The 26,371-nt window shown below is 33.6% G+C and overlaps 1 protein-coding gene across 2 annotated transcripts; it reads right to left on the reverse strand.

The window, feature by feature from the left end:
- Positions 1-279: 279 nt before the first annotated feature.
- Positions 280-26,371, reverse strand: Tmx3 (thioredoxin related transmembrane protein 3). 2 transcript variants are annotated; one of them, XM_051202252.1, is made up of 16 exons: positions 26,210-26,371; positions 25,327-25,381; positions 22,674-22,713; positions 21,063-21,186; positions 19,779-19,824; positions 18,441-18,521; positions 15,987-16,086; positions 15,295-15,372; positions 13,074-13,140; positions 10,591-10,689; positions 9,266-9,323; positions 9,066-9,119; positions 7,899-7,955; positions 5,515-5,644; positions 4,079-4,147; positions 280-3,525 (listed from the first exon to the last, which is right to left on the reverse strand). In XM_051202252.1, exons 1-16 carry the CDS (start codon positions 26,274-26,276, stop codon positions 3,268-3,270), a joined length of 1,383 nt encoding a protein of 460 aa, XP_051058209.1. In that variant the 5' UTR covers positions 26,277-26,371; the 3' UTR covers positions 280-3,267. The 2 variants fall into 2 exon arrangements, with proteins under 2 accessions (XP_051058209.1, XP_051058210.1); XM_051202253.1 differs by lacking the exons at positions 280-3,525; positions 4,079-4,147; positions 5,515-5,644 and adding an exon at positions 6,342-6,559.

Here is a 26,371-nt window from a genome sequence, read left to right on the forward strand (position 1 = left end):
CCAGTTCTAACTTTAACTTTTGTAGAGAAATTGAGGTATCTTTATGAAAATCAAAATACACTAGACAAATGGGTGTTAGGGATTTAATCTACAAGGAATTAAGCTAAAATTCAGCTCCAAGCCTGCTTAAAATCTAAAATTGCGTTTCTGTAATTATTAATAAATGTTTTAAGAATAGGAAAATATATGAAATATTAATTGTAGCTTCTGATTTCTAAAGAATTAGTCATGCATCAAACTTCTGAAAAATAAATATTAAAGGTAGCAATTAAGCATTCATGTTTTTAATTACTTTATTTTAGAAAAACAAAGGATTGCAATTGATGTCATAAGGAAGAGTATCACAATTAAACAAGTTAGAGGTAATACAGACTTTCAAAAACCTTTATAGCTAATTTCAAACTAGAAAATTATTATTATTTTGCTCATTCTTGGGACTCAGAAACATTCAGAAAAAATACAAATATAAATTTTTAAAAATAAAATGACAAACTCAGTCCCTCCACTTAAATCTTACATCTCACACTGGTTTAATAAATTCTGCATAAGAATAGCTGAGTCAATTTTCTCCAGTCCATTTCATGAGGAAACACTGATGAAAATATTTTAGAATCAAGAGCTACCAACTCAAAATATTAGAAGCCTCATAGACAATAAAACTGACTAAACAAAATAATAGACACAATTGCTCCAGCCCTTCAAGAGTCGTTTTCCATCACATTTACTCATTTGGCATTTCTAAACCAGGTTCCAGAAGTCCTTTAAAGTGAGGAAGAAAACAAAACCTATACACCTACTAAATCTCAAACAAGTTTCAAACAATAGAAGGTACAAAAATATTGATGTACAAAACAAAGAAGGATTTCAGACAGAGATGCTGAGGATGCTGGACTAAGTATGAACATTCTCTAAAACACTCTTAAAGTTTTGCTTGAGCACCAAAGAGCTAAATGTATGAATTTCATAAATCAGAACTTTACACAACAAAGCAAAGGTGGAATTCCATTTTCATGAAAGGATTCTGTTGTGGGTATTTAACCGTGGGACTTACCATTGAATTAGAGGATCTATCTTTTCCTAGATTATGAAGAGAGCTGCCTCAATTCTAATGTTCTCCTGATAAGCAAACAGTATTTAGAATGGTAACACATTAAAAAGGATATACGTAAACAAACTTTAGATTTTGTTTTATGAGCAACCTGACAATGCAGATAAAAATATCCTCAATAATAAGCAAAAAGTAGACGTTTAATACAAAAACAAAAAACTATTCACTTAAACCACTTACATTTCGGGTTTTTTTCTCAATGAACACATTTTACAAGTACAAACAGAATGAGGATCAGTACATAGTTGTTTCACAAGAGAACCAAAGCACTGGTTGATAAAGGAAAGTATCAAAAACAAACAAACAAAACCAGAATAAAATAAATATATAAAAAACTACCTCTGCACTTCTGTTTACTGATACAAAGCTGTGCTTTTTCTTTTTTCCTACTGAAAACTTATTTACAAGTTATAATGGAGAAGACAAAATACACATAACATTTGATAGTGATGACAAGATAAAATATATTAGTGGTACTTCCTATTTCTCCATGTCTCTCTTTACCATACAGTATCATAAATGAGTCATCTATATGCTCTTCAGGTCTTTTTTATTGCAAAAAGACTTGGCCATTGGGATACCTATCATGAACCTTCCCAAAGAGTCTTCTGTATTCTTTTGAGGAATTTACTTGACACAGCAACTATTAAGAGTGTTTATCTCCAGTTCCCATTTGAAAATATTCTTTTTTTTTTCTTTCTGAAGTTTCCTGTGACTGTATATTTATAGCATTATCAAAAAAGATAATGATGGGTGATTAAGTATTAAAATTGGATGTTTTAAATTATGAAAAGAACACCTGGATACAAACTATGAATAACAATTCCCTGGTTCTACAAACACAGTTTCAGTTCACTGCTCATTACTATTGTGTCAGAAACCAGAAGCTACCCTGGCAACCAAAGCAGAAGCCCTAAGTAACATCAATGTTAGAACTGCAAACCACATTTGCAAATATTAAGCAAATCATTTCAATAAACCCATAAACTACTCAATGAACAGCCACCAAAACATTATCTAATAAAAATTCTGAAATTAGCTAAAGTGAAGGCCTCAGAATTAACTAATGTATAGTAAACATGTTATCACAAAATACCCACTCTTAGACACAACTGCATTATGATGAAAGATGAAAGGTCATGACTGTCATGGAGGCAAAGTTGAGAGGCTAGAGAAGGGAACACGAATCTCTCCCTATGTTCATGACATCTGAGTTTAACAAGCTGATTATATCACTGACATGTCATGGCCTCCCACACTAGAGGTGTGGCAGTAAATTTTAGTTTATATATCATAAAAAACATGATTTGTGTTACTTCTGAAAACATTGTTAACTAACAGAAATTCTTGAAGTAATGTCAAGCTATACAATAAAAATAAAACAGAACAAAATATTATGCTGCTTTGGCTAAAAGTGAGGTGCACTAAGAGGGCCTTTCCTTCCTGCAGTGATGGACAGTATGCCCTGCTGAGCAGCATAAGGCAGGGGCTAACGTCACCACTCCCTGCATACCCTGGTCATTTTGCAAAGGTCAATTACAAGATTCTTGTCCCAATTCATGGGATCATAGCCAATATCATAATAACACAACTGAATATAAGTAAAAAAGTAACATTTCTCCTTTAAAAACAGCTAGTAAAATAAAATCACTGTGCTATATAAAAACCACACTATTTTTAAGCTCAGAATCTTACATTTTATTCATGGAAAAAGCTACTAGTTTCTCTTAAAACATCTAAATTTTAAAGACTTAATTTGTTTATATAAATTTTATTCAAAATATAGGATAATTGATATAGTAGGTGAAAGTACTATTTCTCTCTGCAAAACCATGTATCTTCTCCTACAACGGTCAAGTTAACATTCTGACAAGTTTTTTAACTCTGTCACAGAACATGTACACTGAGAAGTGTGTACAGAATGAGTATCTGAAAGGTAAATGATAAAATTATCTGGCTTTGTTTTGGACAAACTCTTTGTCTCTCTGCTCCAAATATCTTCCCACTTATGGAAGGATTACTTTATTTCATGCAGTTGTTATTAGCAAAATACAAATAATATGTTCTCTTCTGTAAATAGATCATGATTAAATCTCTAAATTAAATAAATACTCTTTAATAATCTGAAATCCTATCAAATACTTTTTTTCAGTAAAGTTTCAGTCTTTCTTCTTTTCTAATACATCCTTGGGCTCTTGTACATTAGGTACTAGAGATCCTCCACTGATGGACTCCCGCTCTTTTGTCTCTTCTATCTGTTCCTGATTTTCCATTTCACTTTTGGATACTTCATATCGCTCTTCTATATAGCCTCCATCTGTGTCAGCTGTGTAGATTCCATAGCACATGATGCTGATGACACCAAGTGGCAGGCCGAAGAGAAAGCAGCCCATAAGTGGGGAGCTCTTGAATATAGACTGTGGGGAGAGATTCGGTTGTACTTGAACAGAATTCTGACATAAAAAGCATGATTTAAATTTATGCCACAACAGATTTCCATTCACTGCTACATGTCCATACCGGAACAGTACACACCATGTTAAAGACTCTTAAGATAAAAATGATGCTCATACATGCACAGTCACAGAACTGGCTAGGGGCAAGAGGGAAAAGGAGTAGCCTCAGTATTAATAAAGACCCTTCTTTTTCTCACATTATCTATAAAGATCTCTTAGATAATTATTTGTCTATGTCTGAACTCCTTACCAATAAAGAAAGATAGTTACACTTTCATGGTGGTCTAGGGCTCAACAAAAGAAAAGTGACAAGAACAGCTAACAAGACAGCTGAGATGAAAAAGTAAAGAAAGACACTGTTAGAGAGTCACTGTCATATTTTAATTCTACACTTAAGTCTGCCATCTAAAGAAATAAAGTGCAAAAGAAAGGTAGGCAGTACAAAGAAATAGGTGACTGAGAACCCCAAGTTTTTCAGTTATCCAGGATAGTATAATTAACTGCCAGAACTTACCACAACTGTAGATTTGGCATCAAATACTATTCTTTTCAATCTCTGCAACATGCTATCACCTCCTTGGGCCTTAAATTTAATAAGAATAAAATATGTTATGCACATACTAGTACTCCATTTTATGACACAGAATCATGTAACTGGAGGTCATAAAGTTGACTTAAAAAACATTTCATATATCACCCCAAAATTCATTTTAAATATTTACATTCCCTCATGTCCTATATTCCTACCTTATGCTAAAACACACTAAAAACTCATTGTTCCCTTACTCATGATCCTTATGTCTTACTGGAAGTTGGCCTACCCTCCCTAGGCTTATTCAACCTTTGAATTTTTCTGGGCTGCTTAGATACACTGTGGCAGTTTCCTACTAACTAGGGACACCCTCTTGCAGATGGAGCTCACCAGGGAGCGTTGAAAAACAGAGAACTTGAGGAAATCAAACTTTGGCATCTAGCCATCCCAGAAGTATGGCCTATTCTTTAAATTCATAAGCTACAGGACCAATGAAATCTCTGCTATAAAAGTCTGATCAGGTCTCACTAAATCACAAACAGAAGGGCTCTCGGTACCACAAATAAGTTTGTTTACATGAAAATATAATTTCCACATATATCATATTGCTATTATATGACTAAGAAAGTTTCCCCAACTTATTGGTTTTATACCAAGGTAGGTATGCATGTTGACTTTTCAAAATTTGTGTAAAACTGAAAAAAAAAAAATGTAAGAAAACAGTAACTATCACTGAAGAAACAAAGATCCTTCCTGACTTTTTCACTGAAAGAAGGTGTGTGATAATCACAGCTGATCTCCATTTGAGCAGGGTTTCATAGCTGTTAATGAGTTGCAACCTAGCTTGAGAAATACTACTGTAAGATTTACATTAAAGAGAACAAAAAAGAAAATTAGAAAAATTATGATCATTTAATCTTTAGGACAATTCCTTCACGTTATTTTTATAACTCCCTGCTGGAGCTATGATTCTCAATATATTTTTGGATTGCTTAGTAAACCAGTGTTTTTAACAGCTTTTAAAAAAATAGTTATTTCTGCTAACTCAATCCAGTTATCCTTAATTCAATTGAACAAAAAGGGTATTATGTGCCATGAAAATTCTCTAAAGAGCATTATTCCACATCATAAACCTCTTAATATCTGTAATCCAACAGTAGAGGCCAAGCACACTTTTCCCATCATCGTGTCAAACACAGATATTCCAGGTAATTCTTTGAAGGACATTTGCCTCTGTTACAGAATGTTCTGATAATAGATTGAGTGAAGGAGACAGGAAAATGCAGTGAGTGGAAAATGATTACATCTTCCTTCCAGGCAATGACTACCTATTTTTCTTGGGATCAGAGGTAAAGATCTGCTAATTTCTCTTCTGCTTCCTCCCCTTCATCCCTCTGAAATGAATCTGAACTACTTACTGGTACCGAACCATCCAAAATGCTGTTAATGAACTGGACCATATCACTGACATCTTTAATATGTCTATCTAGCAAAAAGTACTGCTGATTTGAAGTATTCAGTACAACTACGGTGGGGACTGTCAAGTCACTAAAAAAAAAAAAAAAAAAAAAGAAGAAAAGAATCAAAATTTATATCAAACACAGTATCAATAAATACCCTATTGCTCATTTACATCTTAATAACTATAGTTAGTAAAGAAAAGAGATTTTTAATACCTTTATCCATATAGGTTATACAGAAGCCTTTTCAATTTTTTTGGCACAGTATTATATAGAGTACTAATAACATTTAACTCTACCTCAGATGCCACTCAATAGCCCACATATGCAAGACAGTCTCTGGAGTCACACTGTGTTTGAATCTGGAGCTCTCTCTCAAAATTACAGGATGTCAATCAAGCAATTTAGCTTCTTACATGTAGTATTTTTTTTCCCCTTAAAAATAAGGAAACCAATAGTACCTATCTTTCTAAGCAGTTACATGTGAAAATTCAAGCTAAACATTCAGCATGGTACATTGTAGAGTTGAGTAAACACATACTATACATGTCGAATTAACAATATTGTAAATCCTCTGTGGTCTCTTGTCATTACACACAAAAGGATATATATATATATATATATATATATATATATATATATATATATATATATTGCAATATACTTAAACATTAATCAAAGCAGATCATATCTTAGCACATAAGCCCTGTTATTATAGTTTGAATATGAAATGGGCTGAACAGGTTGATGTGTGAAAGAAAGGCTTGATCACCAACTGGTGATATTATCTTGGTAGGTAGGGGAATCTTCAACACTTAAGCCTAGCTGGATGTACCAGTCATTGAAAACATGATCTTGATGCTTTTGCTTGTTTGTTTTTGTCTCCTTTTCTTTTGTGTCTTAGTCATCTAAGGCAAGCAGTATCAACCACACACTCTTGCTGCCAAGATGCTTTGCCTCATTTAGACTGAAAACAGTGGAGCCCACCAACACTGACTGAGACCTATAAACAAGAACCAAAATAAATCTTACCTTCTTTAATATCTTTCCCTCAGGCACTTGTCAGAGACAAAAAACTAATATACTCTTCAAACTTAGCAACTTAAGCTAATTATGTTCTCCTGATTCTAGTTTGAGATCAGATTTTCTACATTCTCACAACCAATTAAAATATGACATAAACATATATTTCAATTATAGGGTATCTTCTTTAAAAGTTTATTCAGAATATCTTTCCTCTTTGGTTTCCTCTTTGGTTTGTAAGATCCTTCTTACAATTTCTATATACAATAATTGTTCTATGGGCAATAGGAAATATATAAAAAAATAGTCTTTCTATTTTTTGTAAAATTTTTTAAATTTATTTTATGTATGAGTGCTCTATCTACATGTACAACTTTATGCCACAAGAGGGCATCAGATCCCACTAAAGATGGTTTTAAGCCCCATGTGGTTGCTGAGAATTGAACTCAGGACCTCTGGAAGAGCAGAAATGCTGTTAACTTCTGAGCAATCTCTCCATCCCTATATTATGATATTGGTATTAACAATTTAATGCTACTTGGGGAACAACATGGGCTTGTCAGCATTTCATCACCCATGGGGGAGGGGCCTATGAGGTCCTATCCCTTCCTGTGTGCTTATTGGCAATTAGTAGCTTTTAGGTTAAGAGGTTATCATTTTCTTCAGCAATGTTGCCAATGTATCATACTCTCATGCAAACAACTGTCATTAAATTCAGTTGGGTCATACATAAGAAGATATAAAAGCAGGGGGACTTGCTGGGCAGAAGGGTTTCATAAATCTGGAGGAGAGGGAGAGAATGGGGTAAAAATAACTAAAATTTATTCTGCACACGTATGAATTGGTCAATGAATTTTTAAAATACTAGTGTCAAATACTTTGTGTGTCTTCAATAATTGCATGTGGAAGTCAACCAACAACTCAGGAATGGGATCTCTCCAGCCACTTTGTAGTAAACTGGATCTCTGTGCAAGTGCCTCTACCCAGTGAATAACCTTATCAGCCCATAATTAACTATTAAAATTATTACGGTATGTATTATAAAAACCCACAAATATACATATTGTAAAATGATTTAAGGATACTATAAGTTATAATGCTGAAGTGGGAGATAATCTTCTATAGAAAAGAATAAAAGTGATTCTCAATAAATTCAAAATAAAAGATTTATAAATTAAAATAAGACATATAATGGGAGAATGTCATCATCAGAAAATGATGTTTAGTATGTTTTTCCCAGCTAAGTCTTTCCCTTTCTCTCAAAATCAGAAATATCGAAGTGGAAAAACTGTTAATAAAACTATTATCACTTTACTTACTCCATCAGTAAGGTGTTTATATAGTCATTTCCATCCATATGGCCAAACTGAAAATTTCTATCAAACACCAGCAACCACAGAGAAAAGAGAAAGAACACCATATTAGATAAAAAAAAAAAAAAAAAAAAAAAAAAAAAAAGATACACAACACAATACAAATGAGAACTTGTAAGAACATAAACTTTCAACATCAGACATGGAAATCCCTATGATATGTACATAGGTATGTGTGTGTTACTGTGTTTTGATAAACAAATACATAAGCAGAAGCAACAAATTTTAAGACATTCACCTTATTATACATGTTTAAAAAGCAGGGAAAGAAAATGTGCTCCCAGGAAAACACATTTAAGGGAAGCCAATTTACCATGAGATAGGATCACTTAGTAGAGGTCTCATATAACATGAGAACTGCACAGTAGATTTGAAATGTGAAAAAAAAAATAATGAATCCTGCAAGTTTCTATTTCTGTGTTTAGTAGCACTAACAAACATAAAACTCTGGAAACAGCAAAAAAATCTCATTCCTAAGTAAATTTTTACATTCTATTAATTAGAACTTTTGTTATAATCGTCTACCTGACATGTGACTGTTATTAGAACTGTTTCAAATTTGCAAGTCTATGGGCTGATTTTCCTACCAAAAGACACATGTCAAACACTCTCAGGAAGCAGGAATGGAATAAATTATAAATGACTGGGTACATCTCTAACTTGTCAGATGTGACATAGATTTCTCCTCATGCTAATCTGAAGCTCCAGGTCATTTACTTCAATTCTTGATTCAACTTTCTAAGTATGAGATGGATTCTCTTCTCTGAAAAGCCTGGGGCCATTAGTACTTCACATTTCTGAAAGTTAACATTTGCACATAAACAATAAGCTACCTATGGCAGGAACCCTAGGTATTCACATATCTTATATACATACCCTGAAGGAATTTCATACTATTCTTTAAAAGTGACTCTGTACTCTGACCATTTTAATGTGAAGGTATCTGTATAATTTTCCACTAAGTGTCATATGAGCGTCCATGCATGTATACCTTAGAGCATCTCAGATTTCAAATTTAGAGATTAGGGATACTCACTTTTCTGTTTTAGATTTACTTTACTGTAACACCAAGTTACACAAACAAAGACAAACTTTCAGAACACAAACACATACCTATGGAAGTGGTCTCTGAAATCTCTAGCAACTTCCTGAATAACTGACTTTAATCTGTAGAAAAACAAATAAATATTTTACCTCTTCAGTTAAAAAGTTTAATTATCCAATTATAACATCTGTCACCTTATCTAAGTACTATAGGAAAAGCAAGACCTGGATGACATTTGACTCTTAAATCTTTTTCAAAACAACTATACCTGGTATGTTCAAGTGATGTATTCTTCTCATCAATAACTGCAATGGCCACAAGCTTTCCTGAAAGTAAGAATAATAGCTTTCATTTCCCGGAATTGAGAATGACGTAACTCACATTACATATGCTTATCAAATACTACTTCTGCTGTAACTAGGAAATATCAGAATATGTTTCTAGACTTTAATTCAAACCATCCTTTACATGTTATACTAAATTAAGCCAACATATTAAGGTACATTGTTTGGAGCTTGGACCAATGACTTAGTCAACTGCAAATGGTAAATTTCCTCCAGGAAATAAATCATAATAAAGTTGTAGTAATTTCTCTATTAAAATGTGTTTTAAATGAGTTTTATAGAGCGACCCACAGACTGGCACAGTATTTTGTTAAAAACTATACCATAAAGATGTTGATTTTTAAAAATGCAATAAAAACTGTTGGTTCTAAAAAAGCAATAGTTTATAACATGAAGGAGATGCTATTTGCACGGCAATTTTCTGTATTACAATGGTCACCATTCACCAGTAATGATGTATAGCATCAAATTGAGTGATACACTGTTCCTAAAGCCTAAGTAAAATAGTACATCACAAGCATGCTGATAATGCTCAGGAAGGTAGAATGGTGTAATAACAGAAGAGTGGTGCTCTGCTGGTGTTGATATGGGCTGAAGGTCTTACATTCTCAGCACTATAGCAAGCCTTGGAAAAACAAAGATGAGGTACCTTCTCTACTAGCTAAGTACTTTAACTTCCAGAAAGCAACAGTTTTTCAGAGTTAAGAGGGAAATTAAATGAACTTATATACCTAAGCATACTGGAGTTAATTTAATTTTCAAATGCCTCTTCTCTATAGCTGCACTTCTAACACATGACCATAAAACTGTGGTAACAATAAGTAGATATTCCCCTTAAAATTGGTCTAAGTATACAACACTTTTTCCTAAAAAGGTGTCTTATAAGTTCTGAACTTTCACTTTATGTGTAGTTGACATCTATTTATTTTCTTGCCTTGTCATTTTCTATATGACCTTAAGAAATAAACAATATAAACTGAATCTTATTCACAAGTAAGAGCAGACATTACAAGACCATAAAAAAGTTTCATTTTAACTCTCAGTTTCATGTTTTTGTTTTTTCCACCTCATTCCTAAATCATGCAGGTTCCTTGTCTTCCTCATCACCATTAGCTGTTAGAAAAACCCTCTCTTTAACTACACTGATCTCTGAGCCTCATATGAAAGTATATATCCACGGTATAGATATATCAGTAATTAAGTATTCAATCAAAGAAAAATTCTGTAATGAAACAAGAATGCTTGCTACCTGTATCTCCAAGTTCATACAAAAGGAAGCCGTCCAAAGTAAGGTAGTTCTGAAACCTCTCCCTGCTGATCCATGAGGACAGATCACCATCTTCATACTCTTGAAAACAAAGCAAACAAAATACACCAAAGTACAAGATAGCTGTACTGTCTAAACCCAGCAATGCGAATAAAGTAACTAACACACTATTATAATTTTAAAAAGTTAAGCTGGTTCTTAGGTAGTTTATTCTATTCAATCAGATGAAGAAAAGGATTAATGCACAATGCAATTATTTACTATAGCACCACTAAAATTAGCCAAGAATAATTCAAGTAAGAGAAATAATTATGGGCTGGAGAGATAGCTCAGTGGTTAAAAGCTCTGACTGCTCTTGTAGAGGTCCTGAGTTCAATTCCCAGCAACCATATGATGGCTCACAACTACCTGTAATGAGATCTGGTGTCCTCTTCTGGCCTATAAGCATACATGCAGACAGAATACTGCATAATAAATAAATAAATAAATAAAGTTTTTTTTTTTTAAAAGAAATTAATTATAATGCCCTAAATCAAAACTGATTATTTTTACATGTTGAAAAACTCCGTTTATAAAATTAAAAATAACTTACAATACATAAAATATTATGTAAACAGACATTATGGCCTGAATATTCATTTAATAAATGTACTTCGAAAGACAGTTACAGACTGATTAAATGAAAACATATGCTCCTACAATGACTGATCTACAGAGTGAGTTCCAGAACAGGTTCTAAAACCATTCAGAGAAGCCCTGTCTCAAAATAATCAAAATAATAGTAAAAATAGTGAGAGAGGAAAGAAGCCTGAGCCATCAGCCCAACAGTTTATAATTAATAGAACCCTTTGTGTGTTTATTTGGGGCTGAACAGCTGCAGGACTAGGTGGGACAGAAACCTATGACTACAGTTGATTACTGGGCATCAACTTAATAACAAGCTCAGAGCAAATTTTCTAAAGACTACACATGATAAACTTAAAACTCTTCAGAAAAACTGTTCCTGTAGCTAACAATGCTTCCAGACTCACAGATAATCAGTAGCACAGTAAACATCTGAGGTAATATGGAACCTATTGTCCACCTGAAGAATTCAGGCAGGTTCAAAATACTGTCTGTGAAATAAATGGCAGCAAAGCTGGACATGTACAACACCTGAAGAAACTGCACAAACTACTTATGTCTCAAGCACACAAAAGACATCTGAAGCAGGAAGCAAGACAAAAGGAAGGAACTTTCTCAGGTACAAAGAATATATAAAATCTAAACAAATAGATTACTTTTGTTTTATTTCCCAGAAATTAAAAAAAGAAGCTTTCTGAGCTAAGGACCTCTTAGCAGGACTAGAGTTAAGAGATGTGAAGGCTGAATTTAAATACTGCTAATAAGCATTTTACCTTGGGAGAAAAAAAGAAATACTCTACTTTAAAAATACATAATAGTAACAATGGTCAAGTATATACTGAGCACTTCTACATGTGCAAGTTCCTCTCAAGTTCCATTGTCAGCAAACATTTGACAGTTTTTTGGTGATAACTGTAAACATAAAATAACTTAACCCCTGAATGAATGAGCCTATGAACTGACTTGCTATTTCACTGTATTAATCTCCTTATCTAATGTTCCAGTGATGTAGGACATTCCTATATGTGCTACACTATCCACTGCATAAATCCTTACAGGATAAAATAATAATGCAACATTAAGTAGAGTAACACAATACACCTACTGCATAGTAGCAATAACTATGTATCAAGAAATTAAAAGTTGGTACAATTAAACACAGTAAAAAAAATAGAAATGCTTAGTTTTATCAGCACAATTATCAAAATAACATGTTCCTTTATTGAAACCATGAAAACTTTGTCTCTAGTGGTCCAACAACCAAGTGGCTACCTAAAAATAAAAAATAGCCAACAGTTTCAAAAAGAAGAATAATGAAACATAGTGACAAAATGCCTTTAGAATTTTCTTTGAAATGCTTCAAAAGAGAAACAATAAAAACAAAGCAACATAAGGTACAGTTACTCATTTAATATTACTGTGATTCTTAGTGTTTTATGTCATTCTTTTTATGATATATGGGTGACATTAAAATAAAATTTAATTGAAATTAAGTATTCACTTCAAGGTAGTGTCTTCAAACAGAGGGGGAGAAAGACTTAGAAAGGATATCGGGTGCCATTCTGATGAAGACATTTTATTTTATCTGCGTGTGATAAAATGTTAACTAGCCTCTTAAAATTAAGTATGCACATTTTAATGAATAGATCACATCTTGTTTCTTAAACTGGCAAATAATTTCACACACACACACACACACAAAATCATTGAAAACAACTAACGATGAATTTACACTGATAAAAAAACTAATGGCAGCACTTATACAATCTTTTATAAACACCTCCTTGTAGCAATGTTGTAATCATGAAAGGCTTTATATAAATTAAAATTTTGGAACTTACCATCATAAACAAAGTAAGTATCATCTTTGAAAACAAGCACAGCGGGCATCTCTTTCAGTGTCACATACTGCAGAAAAACATCAAAAGTTTAAGTCTCAACAATAACTATTGAATCAGTTCCTACTGAAAAACTAGGAAACACACAACAACAGCAGCAGACTAAAATGAGTATAAATTTTTATAAGAATGTTTGCAGATAACTCCCTGCACCTGTCTGACCAAAAACATGAGAAAAACCAAATACTACTCTTAAAAGACCACAGACAGCATTCTGGTAAGAAAAGATGTAGGCTTCTGGAGCAAAGAACAGCAGAACCAACACTTCAACAGCCTACCTAAGGATGTCATTCCCCACCAGTCACCAGTTACATGATAGGCAACCACTTTATCAAGGGACTCAACTGTCTCATTCTAGAAACACAAATCCTATGACAACATCCACCTCACAGGATAATTATGAATGATATTAAGAAAGAACTCTCGAAAATGTTTTTTAAACACAATTGTCTTTCATAAGAAACCACCTAAAAGTAGCTCTTTCTATCTTGTATAAAATTATTACAATCAGAAAACAAATAATTTGGCTAAGCAATTATACATGAACATATAAAACATGACAGTAACTTTCAAACATTCTTGGCAGCTCATCCATAAAAGTGAGATAAAGTTTCTATTTTCAGCACAAAACAGTGCTTCCTTACAAACAACAGAGTGGCCCGTCCTGGAAGAACTTGAAGCAGATAATCCATTCCCATTATTCATCTGCCTCCTACATTCCTTGATGTTCACTATCATATTGCAGGGAGTACTGGGTCTGTTCTCTAACTTTTTAATTTTGTGTGTGTGTTTTTAATTACAAAGTGTCATGTAATCCAGGTTGTCCTTGAACTCCTACCAGTATCTTCAGGTGTACAATATCCTGCCCAGTAATCATACAGCTTCAAAGATGTAGTGGTTACACAACTATTTGCATTTGCCCAAAATCATACAACTGAACACCAAAATGGATCTGATTGTAAAATACAAGCAAAAATACTTAGATCTAAAATGGAGGAATGGCAAATTAAGGATATGAACATGATCTTCTCTGAAAAAAAAAAAAATCTTAAAACAAACTAGGCAAACTGGAGTGGATTTTGAGTTATAAAAATAGAGGTTCTTCAACCTTCAACAAACAGAAATCACTTCAGAATTCCCATTATAATATAAGAACCTAGATATGCACTAGAGCAGCTGTTCTCAACCTGTAGGTTGCAACCCCTTTGGGATCAAACTACCCTTTCATAGGGTAGCATATCAGATATCCTACATTTCAGATATTTGTAATTCATGACTACAGAAAAATTACAGTTATGATGTAGCAATGAAAATAAGTTATGATTGGGAGCTACCACAACCTAAGGAACTGTATTAAATGGTTGCAGCATTAGGGAATCTGAGAAGCACTGTATTAGGTGAAAATTCTTAAGTTATTTCATACTCTCCTACTTTCTTATTGACTCTAAAACTCAAAGGTCAATTCATCTCTGAACCTCCTTTCACACTTGATCAATTCATTGTGCTCTTAGTATTTCAAATAAACTTAAACACATTATGATGTATGAGACAGGAACTGTTTTCTGCTTGATTCTATTCCCTTTCTCCCAGTACTACAGGAACACTGGCTACTGTGTTGGTTCTCAAATAGGCAAGGCATGCTTGTCTTGGTATCTGTATGATGTCTTACTTGTTTCTGATACATTCTATGCATAGACCTGTGTGAGGCTCTTTCACATCAGGTAGTTTCAGATTACATATTTTCTATTCAGACGGACCTCCCTTCTTTTCTTCCTGCCTTTATTTTTTGGATCAAAAATGAAGATCAGTTGTTCATCCCTACATATCCCAACTCTCAAACTGCCCAATTATTTTGTTAGCATTAATGGAAACTTGTTTCCGTAATATTTATTTACTACTGGGTTTGACAGGCCAGGAAAAGACCGCCTTTCCAGCATTTCCATAACTTACTACTTACAAGCATCTTCAGAGTTTGTTACTAATGTAATAACTGCAGTCTATGTGCCACGCTCATGGATGTACTGGATCATGAATTATAAACAGTATGATAACAACAGTAAAATTTTCTCTTTTTACACAACATTATGAATAAACCAGATACATAAAATTCAGTAATAATTCTTAAGAGTAAATTTTTGTCACTAAAGCAGATAATAAATATTACCTCAGGAACCACATCTTCTGAGGCAGAAAAGAAGTATGTATACACAATTAATTCTGAAGCAGCATCTATGTATTTCTCCTATGATAATATAAACAGACAAAAGATATCTTAAATATCAAAGATCAAAATCTGGTTCTCATTTAACAATCAAAGCTATTTATAAGCAGTATAAGAATTTCCTTTTAATCGAAGGAGAAAATATAACCAAACAAAATATAATGTTATATAGGCAAACAATCACAGCAACCAAGTACTCCTGATGAATTATAACTCAAAGTTTGTTCAAGTTGTGAACAGATTAACAATGATAAATAATGAAGATGGTGATGATAGTAGGGAAGGTATATAAAACACATAAATATTAAGTAAACTTAGGTACAGTGGTTTGCTTTAAAAAGGTAACATATAACTGGTTGCCAGTCTTTCACTTAAAATGTTTAAAAGTGTTAAAAAAAAATAACCTGGTTAATAATATAAAAATTACTATGGCAGGCAATATTTTCCCAAATATTTTACGCACTTCAGTTTCATAATGGCAAATTTATTAATGGAGATAAAAGAAAGTATTTTCATTGTAAAAAATACTTAGATAAACTAAAATATTTTCTTTAAAGTTTTGGTAAAAACACAGCTGTAGAGCAAATAAAATCACAATATGTGTATTTATGTGGAAGAAAAAGATAATTTCATACTTTCAAGGGTGATTCTCCGCCAACATAAACAAAAAATACACGATGTCTCTTGCGTACATGGTCGAACATTTGATGACTTGGAAGTGGCCGAATCAGAGCCCTATTTGAAAAGAAAAAAAAAAAAAAAAAAAAAAAAAAGGGTATGACCAAGACAATGAACAATTCATTCCAATTTATGTGACAGCTGATGATGTTTAAAATATTAGCAATATATTATCTGCACGGAAGGATGTCCCAAACACACCCAAGTAAAATTTCAGCCCATGGTGCTTGAGTAGTGCATAGTAATACTTTAAGTCGTACCCAGAACTAAATCTGCCTGTTTCAAATACATCTCTTTAGAAAACATCAATATTATTTTTCATTAATGAGACACAGAAAGACTATACATTTACAGTCCTTGGCTAAAAGCAAGACAATTCACCTGATATTTCTTTTCAAAAGCATATTTATAGAAACAGATCATGAAACAATATCCCAGGAGTCAACAAGAGTTAATATTTATATAATATGTGTCAATTTAAATGTTACCTAATTATTAAATACCCTATGGAGATGAAAGCCACAAACTTCCAATTTAGATTATTATTTATTTTCAGAAAAATAAAATGAAGCGATTTTTAAACTAGGAGAAAAAGAAAACAATTCTATGAAATTTATTATAGTCTAATGAATAAATCAGTTATACTAAAGGTTACTACAAAACATACCACTTATAAAACACAGTTAAGAAATGAATGCTTTCTTCTTTTAAATATGGTTATCATACTTTCAGTACTCAAAACCTATTTTGCAAAGGCAAACACTTTCAAAACACAGTTAAGTCATTGCATCACTCTCCCTAGTCTCTGCTTCAATCCTTCATAATTAACCAGTAAGTGATGTAACTCTAGAACTGAGTCTTGAAATCTCCCCTACTCAAAAGGCACCCTCACATTAGGAAAATTCCTTATGCTGAACATAAAACTACCTGAAGTCACAGGACAGTCAAGTGCATCCCACTAGCACTCACCTCCAATAAAGCCATTTCAAATTTAGTCACAATGTAAATAAACAGAAAAATGCAATCACAATGAGAAAATACAATGGAAATTATACATAAGCATCAGAAACTTTAACAAGATTATTCCTAGTTCTCTGCATTTACAAAAATATTCTGAGGCATCATTTTACAAAACAAATTATGTTGTTTTAACTTAAAGCTATTTATAATTAACAATATATCTTGTCAAGCATGTAAGAAGTATCTAGAACTTTAGAGACAATATAGATTAATTGAACTTGGCAAACTTCAAAAGAGATACACAGAAACATATTACAAATATAATTATAAACACTGACATTCTCTACATCTTAGCAAGACATAGACTTTTTTTTTTAATAAGTAAGAATTGCTTGTGGAAGGATCTATTTCCAGACCATAAGTAAGCAATTGGTCACTGGGTTCTAGCTCTTTCATCTGCTAACCAAATACTGACCGATTACTTTGCAGGTGGCATAAAATAATGTGATGGTAAAAAAATTAATTTAGGTGCATCTAAAAAACATTTTCAGAACCACAAACTAGGAATGGAATCCCAAGTCTCTCAGAATAAGAATATTCTCAGCTTCTCTTAAGACTCGGAAATTAGAGAACAAGAAATATAAGGAAAATATTTTTGAAAGTTAAGATTCACAAAATTGATAGAGAATCCCTCCTAATTTCATTCCCCATGTTTCCAATTATTGTCTGATAATAATAAATAGGAACTTTCACAGGAAACAGTTCATGAATTAAACTGTGCACTGTTCTGAGTAATATGAAACCCTACTGTATAGTATTATTCCTCAAGTATACTTAGAAAGCCAATGAATCATCTCTTTCATCAGTGTATGCATGTTGTACACACGACCTGCCCATTAGCTATTACAGCCCTTTGAGTTACTAGACTGACTTATGAAGACACTGCAGGGTTTAAGTGAAAGTAATCCTTACTGTTTAACAAAGTACAGAAATTAGTAATACCAGAAATCTAGATACTAAAGAAATCAAATGTTTAAGTGAAAAGCTAAAAGTACAAGATATTTTGAGAGAAAGAAATAGTCCAAATTTATATGATCTGATACTAGGCATGGTTTCAAGCATTCCTGGGTTGGGGGTGTGGTGGGGAGGTAGGGAACTTAGGATATCCTTTATAAATAGGAAAAACTGTTACATAATAAAAAATTTAAAAACATATTATAATTCATTGGGGGAAAAAAGACTTTCCTAAACATAAAAATGTCCTTAAACACAAAATTAACACATATTACAAAATATGTCTTCACAGAATTTCACTGCATATGCTACATAACCTTATATTTTTTCATAAATGCATATAACATCTTTAATATCTAAAATATATATGTCCAATGTGGTCTATTAAAATATCTTTTCTTTCAAACATTAAAATCTTAAAGGTTTTTTCAACTTACCCAGACACTCTGTGAGCAAACTCAATTATATCATCTTTAGTCCGAGGGCCTCTGTAATTATATGCCAAGTCCCCCTTTAATCTTAAAAATAAAAGATAAGAATTAGAAATTAACTATATTCATATTTAATCTCAAACCTCCTTTAATGAAATATAAGCTTAAAATGCACAAAACACTAAATAAGGAGAAACTTTACTATAAAATAGAATATGCAACTGTATTCAGAGGAACAGCACCTTAAGATGAGTAAGAAAAGGCTATACTTCAATCACAACAGGAATTCACATTATACTGTGGTGTTGTTTTAGAATGTACGGTCTAAAATGGCACATTCACAGTCAAGGGCTTAAAATGGAGTAGTTTTAATTAAACTCTCCGTCAAGCGGTAAATAAAAGGACTAGGAGCTAGAGTATTTTGGTGATGACAAACCTCATTTTCAGCATTACAAGTTACTTGATAAGCCCTCCAATATACATCATGAATCAAATATAAAAATAGCTTTCCTAAAACACAGATTACCTTTTAAGAAATCTATTAATGAATAAATTTATATCTAATCAACTGTACATATAACAAACACTTAACAAGCAAAATCAGAACTCCTAAAAACAAAGAGAAAGTATCATTAACTCACAGTGTAATAAAAGTATAACATTTTCAAATACAAAGAAAAAAATGTCAATACAAAACCCCAGAGTAATATATTTACTCAACACAATAAAATCTGGTGGTTTGAAATGGGGGGAAGGGTAGCTTACTTAAAAATAGTAACTTTGAAAAAAATCTGCCTAGCTCCTGATAGTGCCAAAGTAAGGTTAATGAAAATAGCACAAAAATGCTGCAAAATCATAATACAATTCCCTTTAGAATTACCGTACCATTTTTCCAACTTTAAATTCTCTGCTAGACTTGATCAATATTCATTAATATTAACATCTATCAATTTTCCTTCTCTTGATTTCTTTTTTCTGTGATGAATTAAGTCTCTTTAATGATACAAGAATGAAATCATTTAATGTGATTTGCAGTTGCAAAGCAGAACACATAATAGGACTCCTTGAGAGAAGACCTTTCATAATTTATGAATGTGTATCTCATCCTCCAAGTATATGCTACACAGTAAGCACTCCGAACACATTGACTAAATTAGCTGTACATAACACACTAACATATTAGGACATATCGAAGTGCAGTCTATCACCTTTGATCACACACTTGGATTAAAAACAATGGCTGGGCCTAAATCTTCAGCCTCTAAAGGAAGTAATAGAATAAATAAAATGTAAGAACAATGAACTATTAAAAATATACATATAAACATACAACACTCAACTTACAGCTTAATTGTTGGATAACCTCGAACTCCAAACTCTGAAGCAATGCCTTGATAAGAAAAAGAATAAGTATTTCTAAGTTCTTTTTAAACTGAAGAAACTAGGTAACATGTATTCATATAAAATTGAGTGAATGTTTTAAAGTATTAAAATTTCAGAAAGAAAAAACATGAAATTTTACTATAATTAGTTAATAATCTCACATATGAACTTAAATACTATGAAAAGTGAATATCAAAATAATAATTATACTTTGTTGTTCCTCTCCTTCTATTATCTTCTTCCCTTCTCATGGTCTTTCTTCCAGTTTCATGATCTATACCTCCTATACATACATACAAACATACATACATACATATAAATTAAAATTCTAAAGACTCATAAAACTCTGCAAAAAGGATTTTTAAATGAAGACATACATAGGAAAATATCTATCACACAGTCTAGCATACAGAACTCCATAATTAATGATTCAAATCCTGACCCCTGATACTGTTAAGTGATATCTGACTGCACAACACAGTACTAATGTTAAAATATGCTGAGGTAGTTTAACTGGATTTAATACCCTATATATGTAGCTCAAACTAATACTGTGTGAAGAAAAAATGGTTCAATCTCAGATAAAACAGAACTTTGGAACACTTGGAATATTGCTTGAGTGAAAATATCAATTAGGAGGCAAGAGTGAAATAGAAACTTAATCTGATAGACATATTTTTTCTTTTAACACTAAAGAAAAATGGTATCAATCCTTTCATAGAAGCTGTTTGTGGTCACCTTGGATTCTGGGCCTAACTCGGGCTCCAATTTTGGCATGTGAGATCAGCCTTTTCACCTAATTTACTTTCTGTTAACTATCTATAACTAGAAAGGAAGGTAGAGTTAGAAGCTAAAAAATATGTACATATATTTTTCTTCCTATTTTTTGTCACTATATGATCAACAAGAAAAGGGCACAAATAGTGACTCTTGAGTAAGTAAAGATGATTTTAATTTACATATGAGAAGAGGAGGAAGAACTGGGATGTAAAGGGGGTTTTCTTCAATCTAGAGAAGAGGTCAGAGATAAAGTGCTACTAAAAATCGCAAGAACACGTGGAAAACAACCTGCACATCATAAACACACACATTAAAAAAAAAAGCCAGAAAGAAATAGCTGTTACAAAATGTTAATAATACAAATTTGAGAAAACATGAATTATAGTCACAGATTAAAAATCCCTGAATACTATACATAAAATATTCCCACTATTAGAACAACAAAATAATGAACTATGAGCTTACTAGAGTAGGAAGTAGCATCCATCTTTCCAACTTTAACTGGAGAACCAATGCTTTTCATTTCAAGTCCAACTTCATTCCAAATCGGTTCCAGTTTTTTACAATGGCCACACCAGGGTGCATAAAACTACACAAAAAGAAAGACAACACACTAAAATGTTGTACCATTAGGAAGCTCAACCATAATATTCAAAGAATTCATTTAAGAAATCTAATATCGATCTGCTTCAGACAATATAGTTTTTAAGTGGCAATATAACAAAATAAAACACATGAATCTAGATTGCTTAGTTCTTAGGGTATACCTCAAAACTAATATTTTAATTGCTTATTGATACCTATTTAGAATAGAAACATGAAGGATTCAAAGTCTTAAATTCTGTGCAAATGTGTTCATGCTCTACATAAGAAAAAGAAAAACAAAACAAAACAAAACAAAAAAAACAAAAACAACACCAAATTAACATGCATATCCCATACCACATGTAACCTGTGTTCATGGAAAACAACTGTTCCTAGTACAAAAATTTAATACAGAGATAGGTACATTTGCTGAGTTCTGTTTTCACTGGCAGGATTTTGTTGATCATTGAGAGATTTAACATAGGGACAAATCAGATTGATTACAACCACAGCTCTTCACATTTCAGAACGATAAAACAGAGTTGAACTAGGCACTCTAGTTATATGGTATTAACACAATATTTATGTGTTTCCATGAAATGAGACTTATTTTTAAATGTGATCCTATGGAAACGTTCAAACATAAATAGAAGGAAGAATTAGGCAGAAGATTCTCAGGCTCTATTTTGTACTCTCAACAGTTGCCAACTCTGCTCTCATTTTCCATTTTATGGGCCATACTTTTTTTTATGATACATGTTAAAGAACATCCCCAAATTTAATTTTGCTCAGTATTGGGATGAAAGTATGTTTTATTTTATTGTGTATTAATGTAACTCAATCTCTTTAAAAAAAAAAAAAAGGGCAAAGTCTATACTGAAATTGTAACATAATCTCCTTAAGATATAAATCCACAACTTCATTATAAGAAATAGTCCCAGTTTCCTCCCAGGGTGACTCTATTCCCAGCATTTCATCAAAAATAAATTCCTTTGTCAGAAGCTTGAAAGTTCTCAAGGTCATTTAAATCTAAAATCTAAATAGGGAAAGGAAGATACCGGAGAGGGTAACAAGCTTGCCATGCATTTCTAAGGACCAGAATTTAGATCACCAAAACACAGGTACATCCCAGGTGGGTACATGCAACTAAAATTATATATCTTAGTTCACAGGAGGACAGGGAAAACCCAGAGCAAGACACCTAACCAAAAGAGAAAAAATTTTGAGTTCCATCTGGGATCAGGGAGAGAGCCTGCCTCGGATTATATAAGGTGTTGAGCAATTGAAGAAGAAACAATGTCAACCTCCAGCCTTTACAGGTATAGATATACACCATGTACACTCACATTTGGAAATATGCATGCATACATGCACACACACCACACACACACACACACGTGCAAGGGAAATAAAAGTAGCAATATGTGAGAAAACAAATTGGTGTCTTTGCATAGATGAGACTAAAAATGATACTTAAATTTACATACTTACATCGACAAGCCAAATGTCATCTTTTCGATTATCTTTAAATCTAAAAACAAAAGGCATAAACTTGTTTTCATATTTATGTTCTCAAACAATATCCCAAACATTATATTACCATAACTATTATTATTTACAAATGTACAACTTAAGAATCCTGAACTGATCAATACAAGAACACAAAACAAATTCTCTGAATAAAAGTTTCATATAAAATTTTTACTTAGTAACTACTAAATCTTTTCCTATCTACTTTGAGAATTAAAACTAAAGACTGTCCAAAGAATTTAAAAAGCCCAACAAAAGAAAGGAAAATATTTGGGGGAAACGTAGTATGCTTCCTCTATTTGGTATTCCACTTGGAGCAAGGGGGTTCTCTATTCTGAACAAGTATTGGTTTTCACTTCTTTTGTCTTTATTACATTAACAATACAGTTAAAGTATTTACACTATGCTTTGTTAGGTGCTAAAACACACCTAGGGATAAGTTAAAATACACAGGAACATATGTAAAGATACATGCAAATAAGTTATCATAATTGAGCATCCAAACTTTGTTTTCTACAGAAAATCCTGGAACTAATCTCCATGAGTAATGAGGGATGATAATGTATTTTACAAGCTCTTCTCTCTTATATTCCATTTGAAATCCATACTAGAAATTTAATGAAAGTTATTATTAGAAAATTCTGCTTACAAGATTGGTCCCTTGTTCATATTATAAAAGCATAGATTTTAGGAGGAGTCCCATCATTTCCTGGTAAAGAATGCAGTTCTCAAAATTTTTGTGAAAAGAAACAAATCCAGAATTGCTGTAATGGAGTCAAAGGTCTGAGATTCATATTTCAGGCTACAATAAACTTGTAAAATGCCATCAGCTAGCTACGCTTGTCCTTTAACTGTGTATCTTAACACTCACCTCGTCCTGTAGATTAGTGTGGCACAGCATAGTATTAATTGTATACCACTGAAAGGGCCCATGAATACAGGTTAATTCAAAACTCCAGGGCCACAATCAGATGTAATGATCTTAGATAATCTCAACAGGAAGCAAATAAGGCACAAATGAGAAAGACAGAGTGCGTCAAATCAGAACAAAGCATGGGGATGACTAAGCAAACTCAGTGTCACATCACGGGCAGTCAGGTACAGAGGAATATTACAGAGAACACAAGGGGTCCAACATGCATCTGTTGAGAATGGCATGACTTTGGGCTTCAGCATTCTCACTGTGAGGTATCTTTAGCTTTCAGTGGGATATGAAAAATGACACTTTTTTGTTACTATTATTAGAGCAGTGTGAAAAGGAGGCTGATAGTGACATATCCACAAGACACCATTGAGTTAAATAAAGCTACTTTCTAGTTATCAAAGAATTTTCCTCAAAAATCACTTTCTATAAACTATCTTAAAACATACCCTCAAGGCCCATTGCTATGACTAGGACCCATGGGATGTTCATACTTCTTGCTAATCCATTGGAGTACCTGTATTCAAATAATCACTGACTCACTATAGCAATTCGATCACACAGTCAGGTGCCAAGGTGGTTGATGGGGAAAAGGAACACAATTGAAATTAACTGTCTGAAGAAATAGTTCAGTGAGTAAGAGAGTTTGCTGTGCAAGCAAGAGGACCTGGGTTTAGATTCTAGCACCCACCAGCCCCTGCAATTTCAGTTTACAGGTAAGGAAACAGGAAAAGTTCTAGGGTTTGCTAGATATTGGCCAGCACCAGGTTTAGTAAAAGATCCAGTCTCAAAGGAGTAAGATACAAACCAGTAAAGCAGTACTTCCAGAGTGATCATCTGTCCTCTGTATATGGATGCAAAAGTTGTGCTCACACATGTGCACCCACACTATAAACTACAAATACCTACATACAAGCCACACACGCACAAAGAAAACTAGAAGTAACAAGAAAAAATGGATGGTAATTCCTTGGATAGGTGTTGTTTCTGTTATGAAACAGTACCATATACACATCAAGCAGATAAAGCTTGACAGGGAAATCCATCTCACTGATGAGAAGACTACTGCCTCTCTACAAGTGGGAAAGTGACTAAGGGAAAGACCTCAGTAAGAATGTCTTAGTAGTAAAGTACACGAAAAAGGTGAGGCCGCCAATAATGATTCAACAAGAGTGCTGGTATATTCATGGGCTTGGTTGGCATGGGAGGCCTGAGTCATTGACTACAAGTTCCTCCAGAGACTAGTTATACACCATATCTGGTGTGGGAAAGGCACCCATGTGGCCTGCAGGAGAAAAGATTGTTATCCCCTTCAATGAAGTCAGAAAGATTGAATTTTGTGATAGATTTAGACTTCTAACCTATAGTGAGCAAGCTCTTGTGAATAAACCTGTTATACACAGATTAAAACACTGAATTCCAGCACTCACTCGGTATGATTAAACCAAAAGAAAGAAACGGCATAGAAACATTTGCTGGATTTTCACCTTACTACCATTAGCAAACTTCTCAGGTGCATTCCTCCATTTTGCATGTATATGGCACTTAAAACAACGGAAACAAAATTGGAAATATGTTAACATCAGTCACCACTGCACCTATTATTAAAAACTTAGATCCCTGTGCAGATATTTGGATAGCACCTAAGTTAGATGATGTTAAATAGTATTTTACACATATATGTATACTCACGATTCATTTAGATCTTCTACAAATCCTTTACAGATGGCAAGGTCAAGAAAAACAACTGAAAAGGACCAAATGTATAAGATAAATGACTTATCACTGTTTTTACCTTAAGTCTAAATTGCCTATAAAATGTGAGAATTTTTTTTAATATTTACCAAAAAGCTCAAGGATGATACATTACCCGGTGTTAAGTAACACAAAAGCAAAAATAGTTTGTCCACTCAGTAAAATCTGCAGTGTATGCAATCATATTGCAAAGGACAGTGAGTACACATAATGCATAATTCCTTGTTCTACATATTTCCGCTCTCATTTCATTTTTCTTTTTCACTAATTTTTTGGCCTAGAGATAAAAATAATTTTATTTTTCTCTATAGCATTTATCCTTTCAGCACAATGTACAAATGCAATTCCCCAAAATAGGTAGAACAAGGCAAAACTGGGCTCCACCTCTAACACTTATTAAAGGGCAATGCCTGGTTCACAGATGGCTCTAAAGTGGTGGCCGAGTCAGGGGTGCACCACGGAGAACCCAAATATTCCTTGAAGACAGCTTAAAAGGCACGGGGTCTTCACAACAGTCTTGGCTACCGGACCAGGATCTGCCCTTGAGCGTCATCTCTTAGTTTATGCAAGAAAAGTGTGTTCCACTGTAACAAGACTCAGAACCAACCGAGTAGGGCTAAACATCCTTGTCAATCTATCAACGCAGTCAAAGAAACTTCCAGTTCGCAGAGAAGGTAGCAATACCTTCTTGGCATCAGAAGGCAGAGCCCCGCTAAGGAAGCACGGCCCACCGAGGCTTACTGGGTATCCTCGGGGCCCCGCGGCGCGGCCCCAACCCAACTGGGCTCCATCCCCAGCGCAACCTCCCGCCGCTCCTCACCCGCAGCGCAGAGCGGAAGGGTCGCCCAGCTCCTCCGCCCCGCAGCCCTGGCCATGGAGCGCGGCATGGATCCCTCGATGAGCGCGAGCAGAGGCACAGAAACGCCGGCGCCAGGCGCCCGCCTGCTGGAAAGGCAAGCGAGGACGACCCGGCACGCAGGAG

The sequence above is a fragment of the Phodopus roborovskii genome, unplaced genomic scaffold (assembly GCF_943737965.1).
Source record: "Phodopus roborovskii unplaced genomic scaffold, PHOROB, whole genome shotgun sequence".
Taxonomy (NCBI): domain Eukaryota; kingdom Metazoa; phylum Chordata; class Mammalia; order Rodentia; family Cricetidae; genus Phodopus; species Phodopus roborovskii.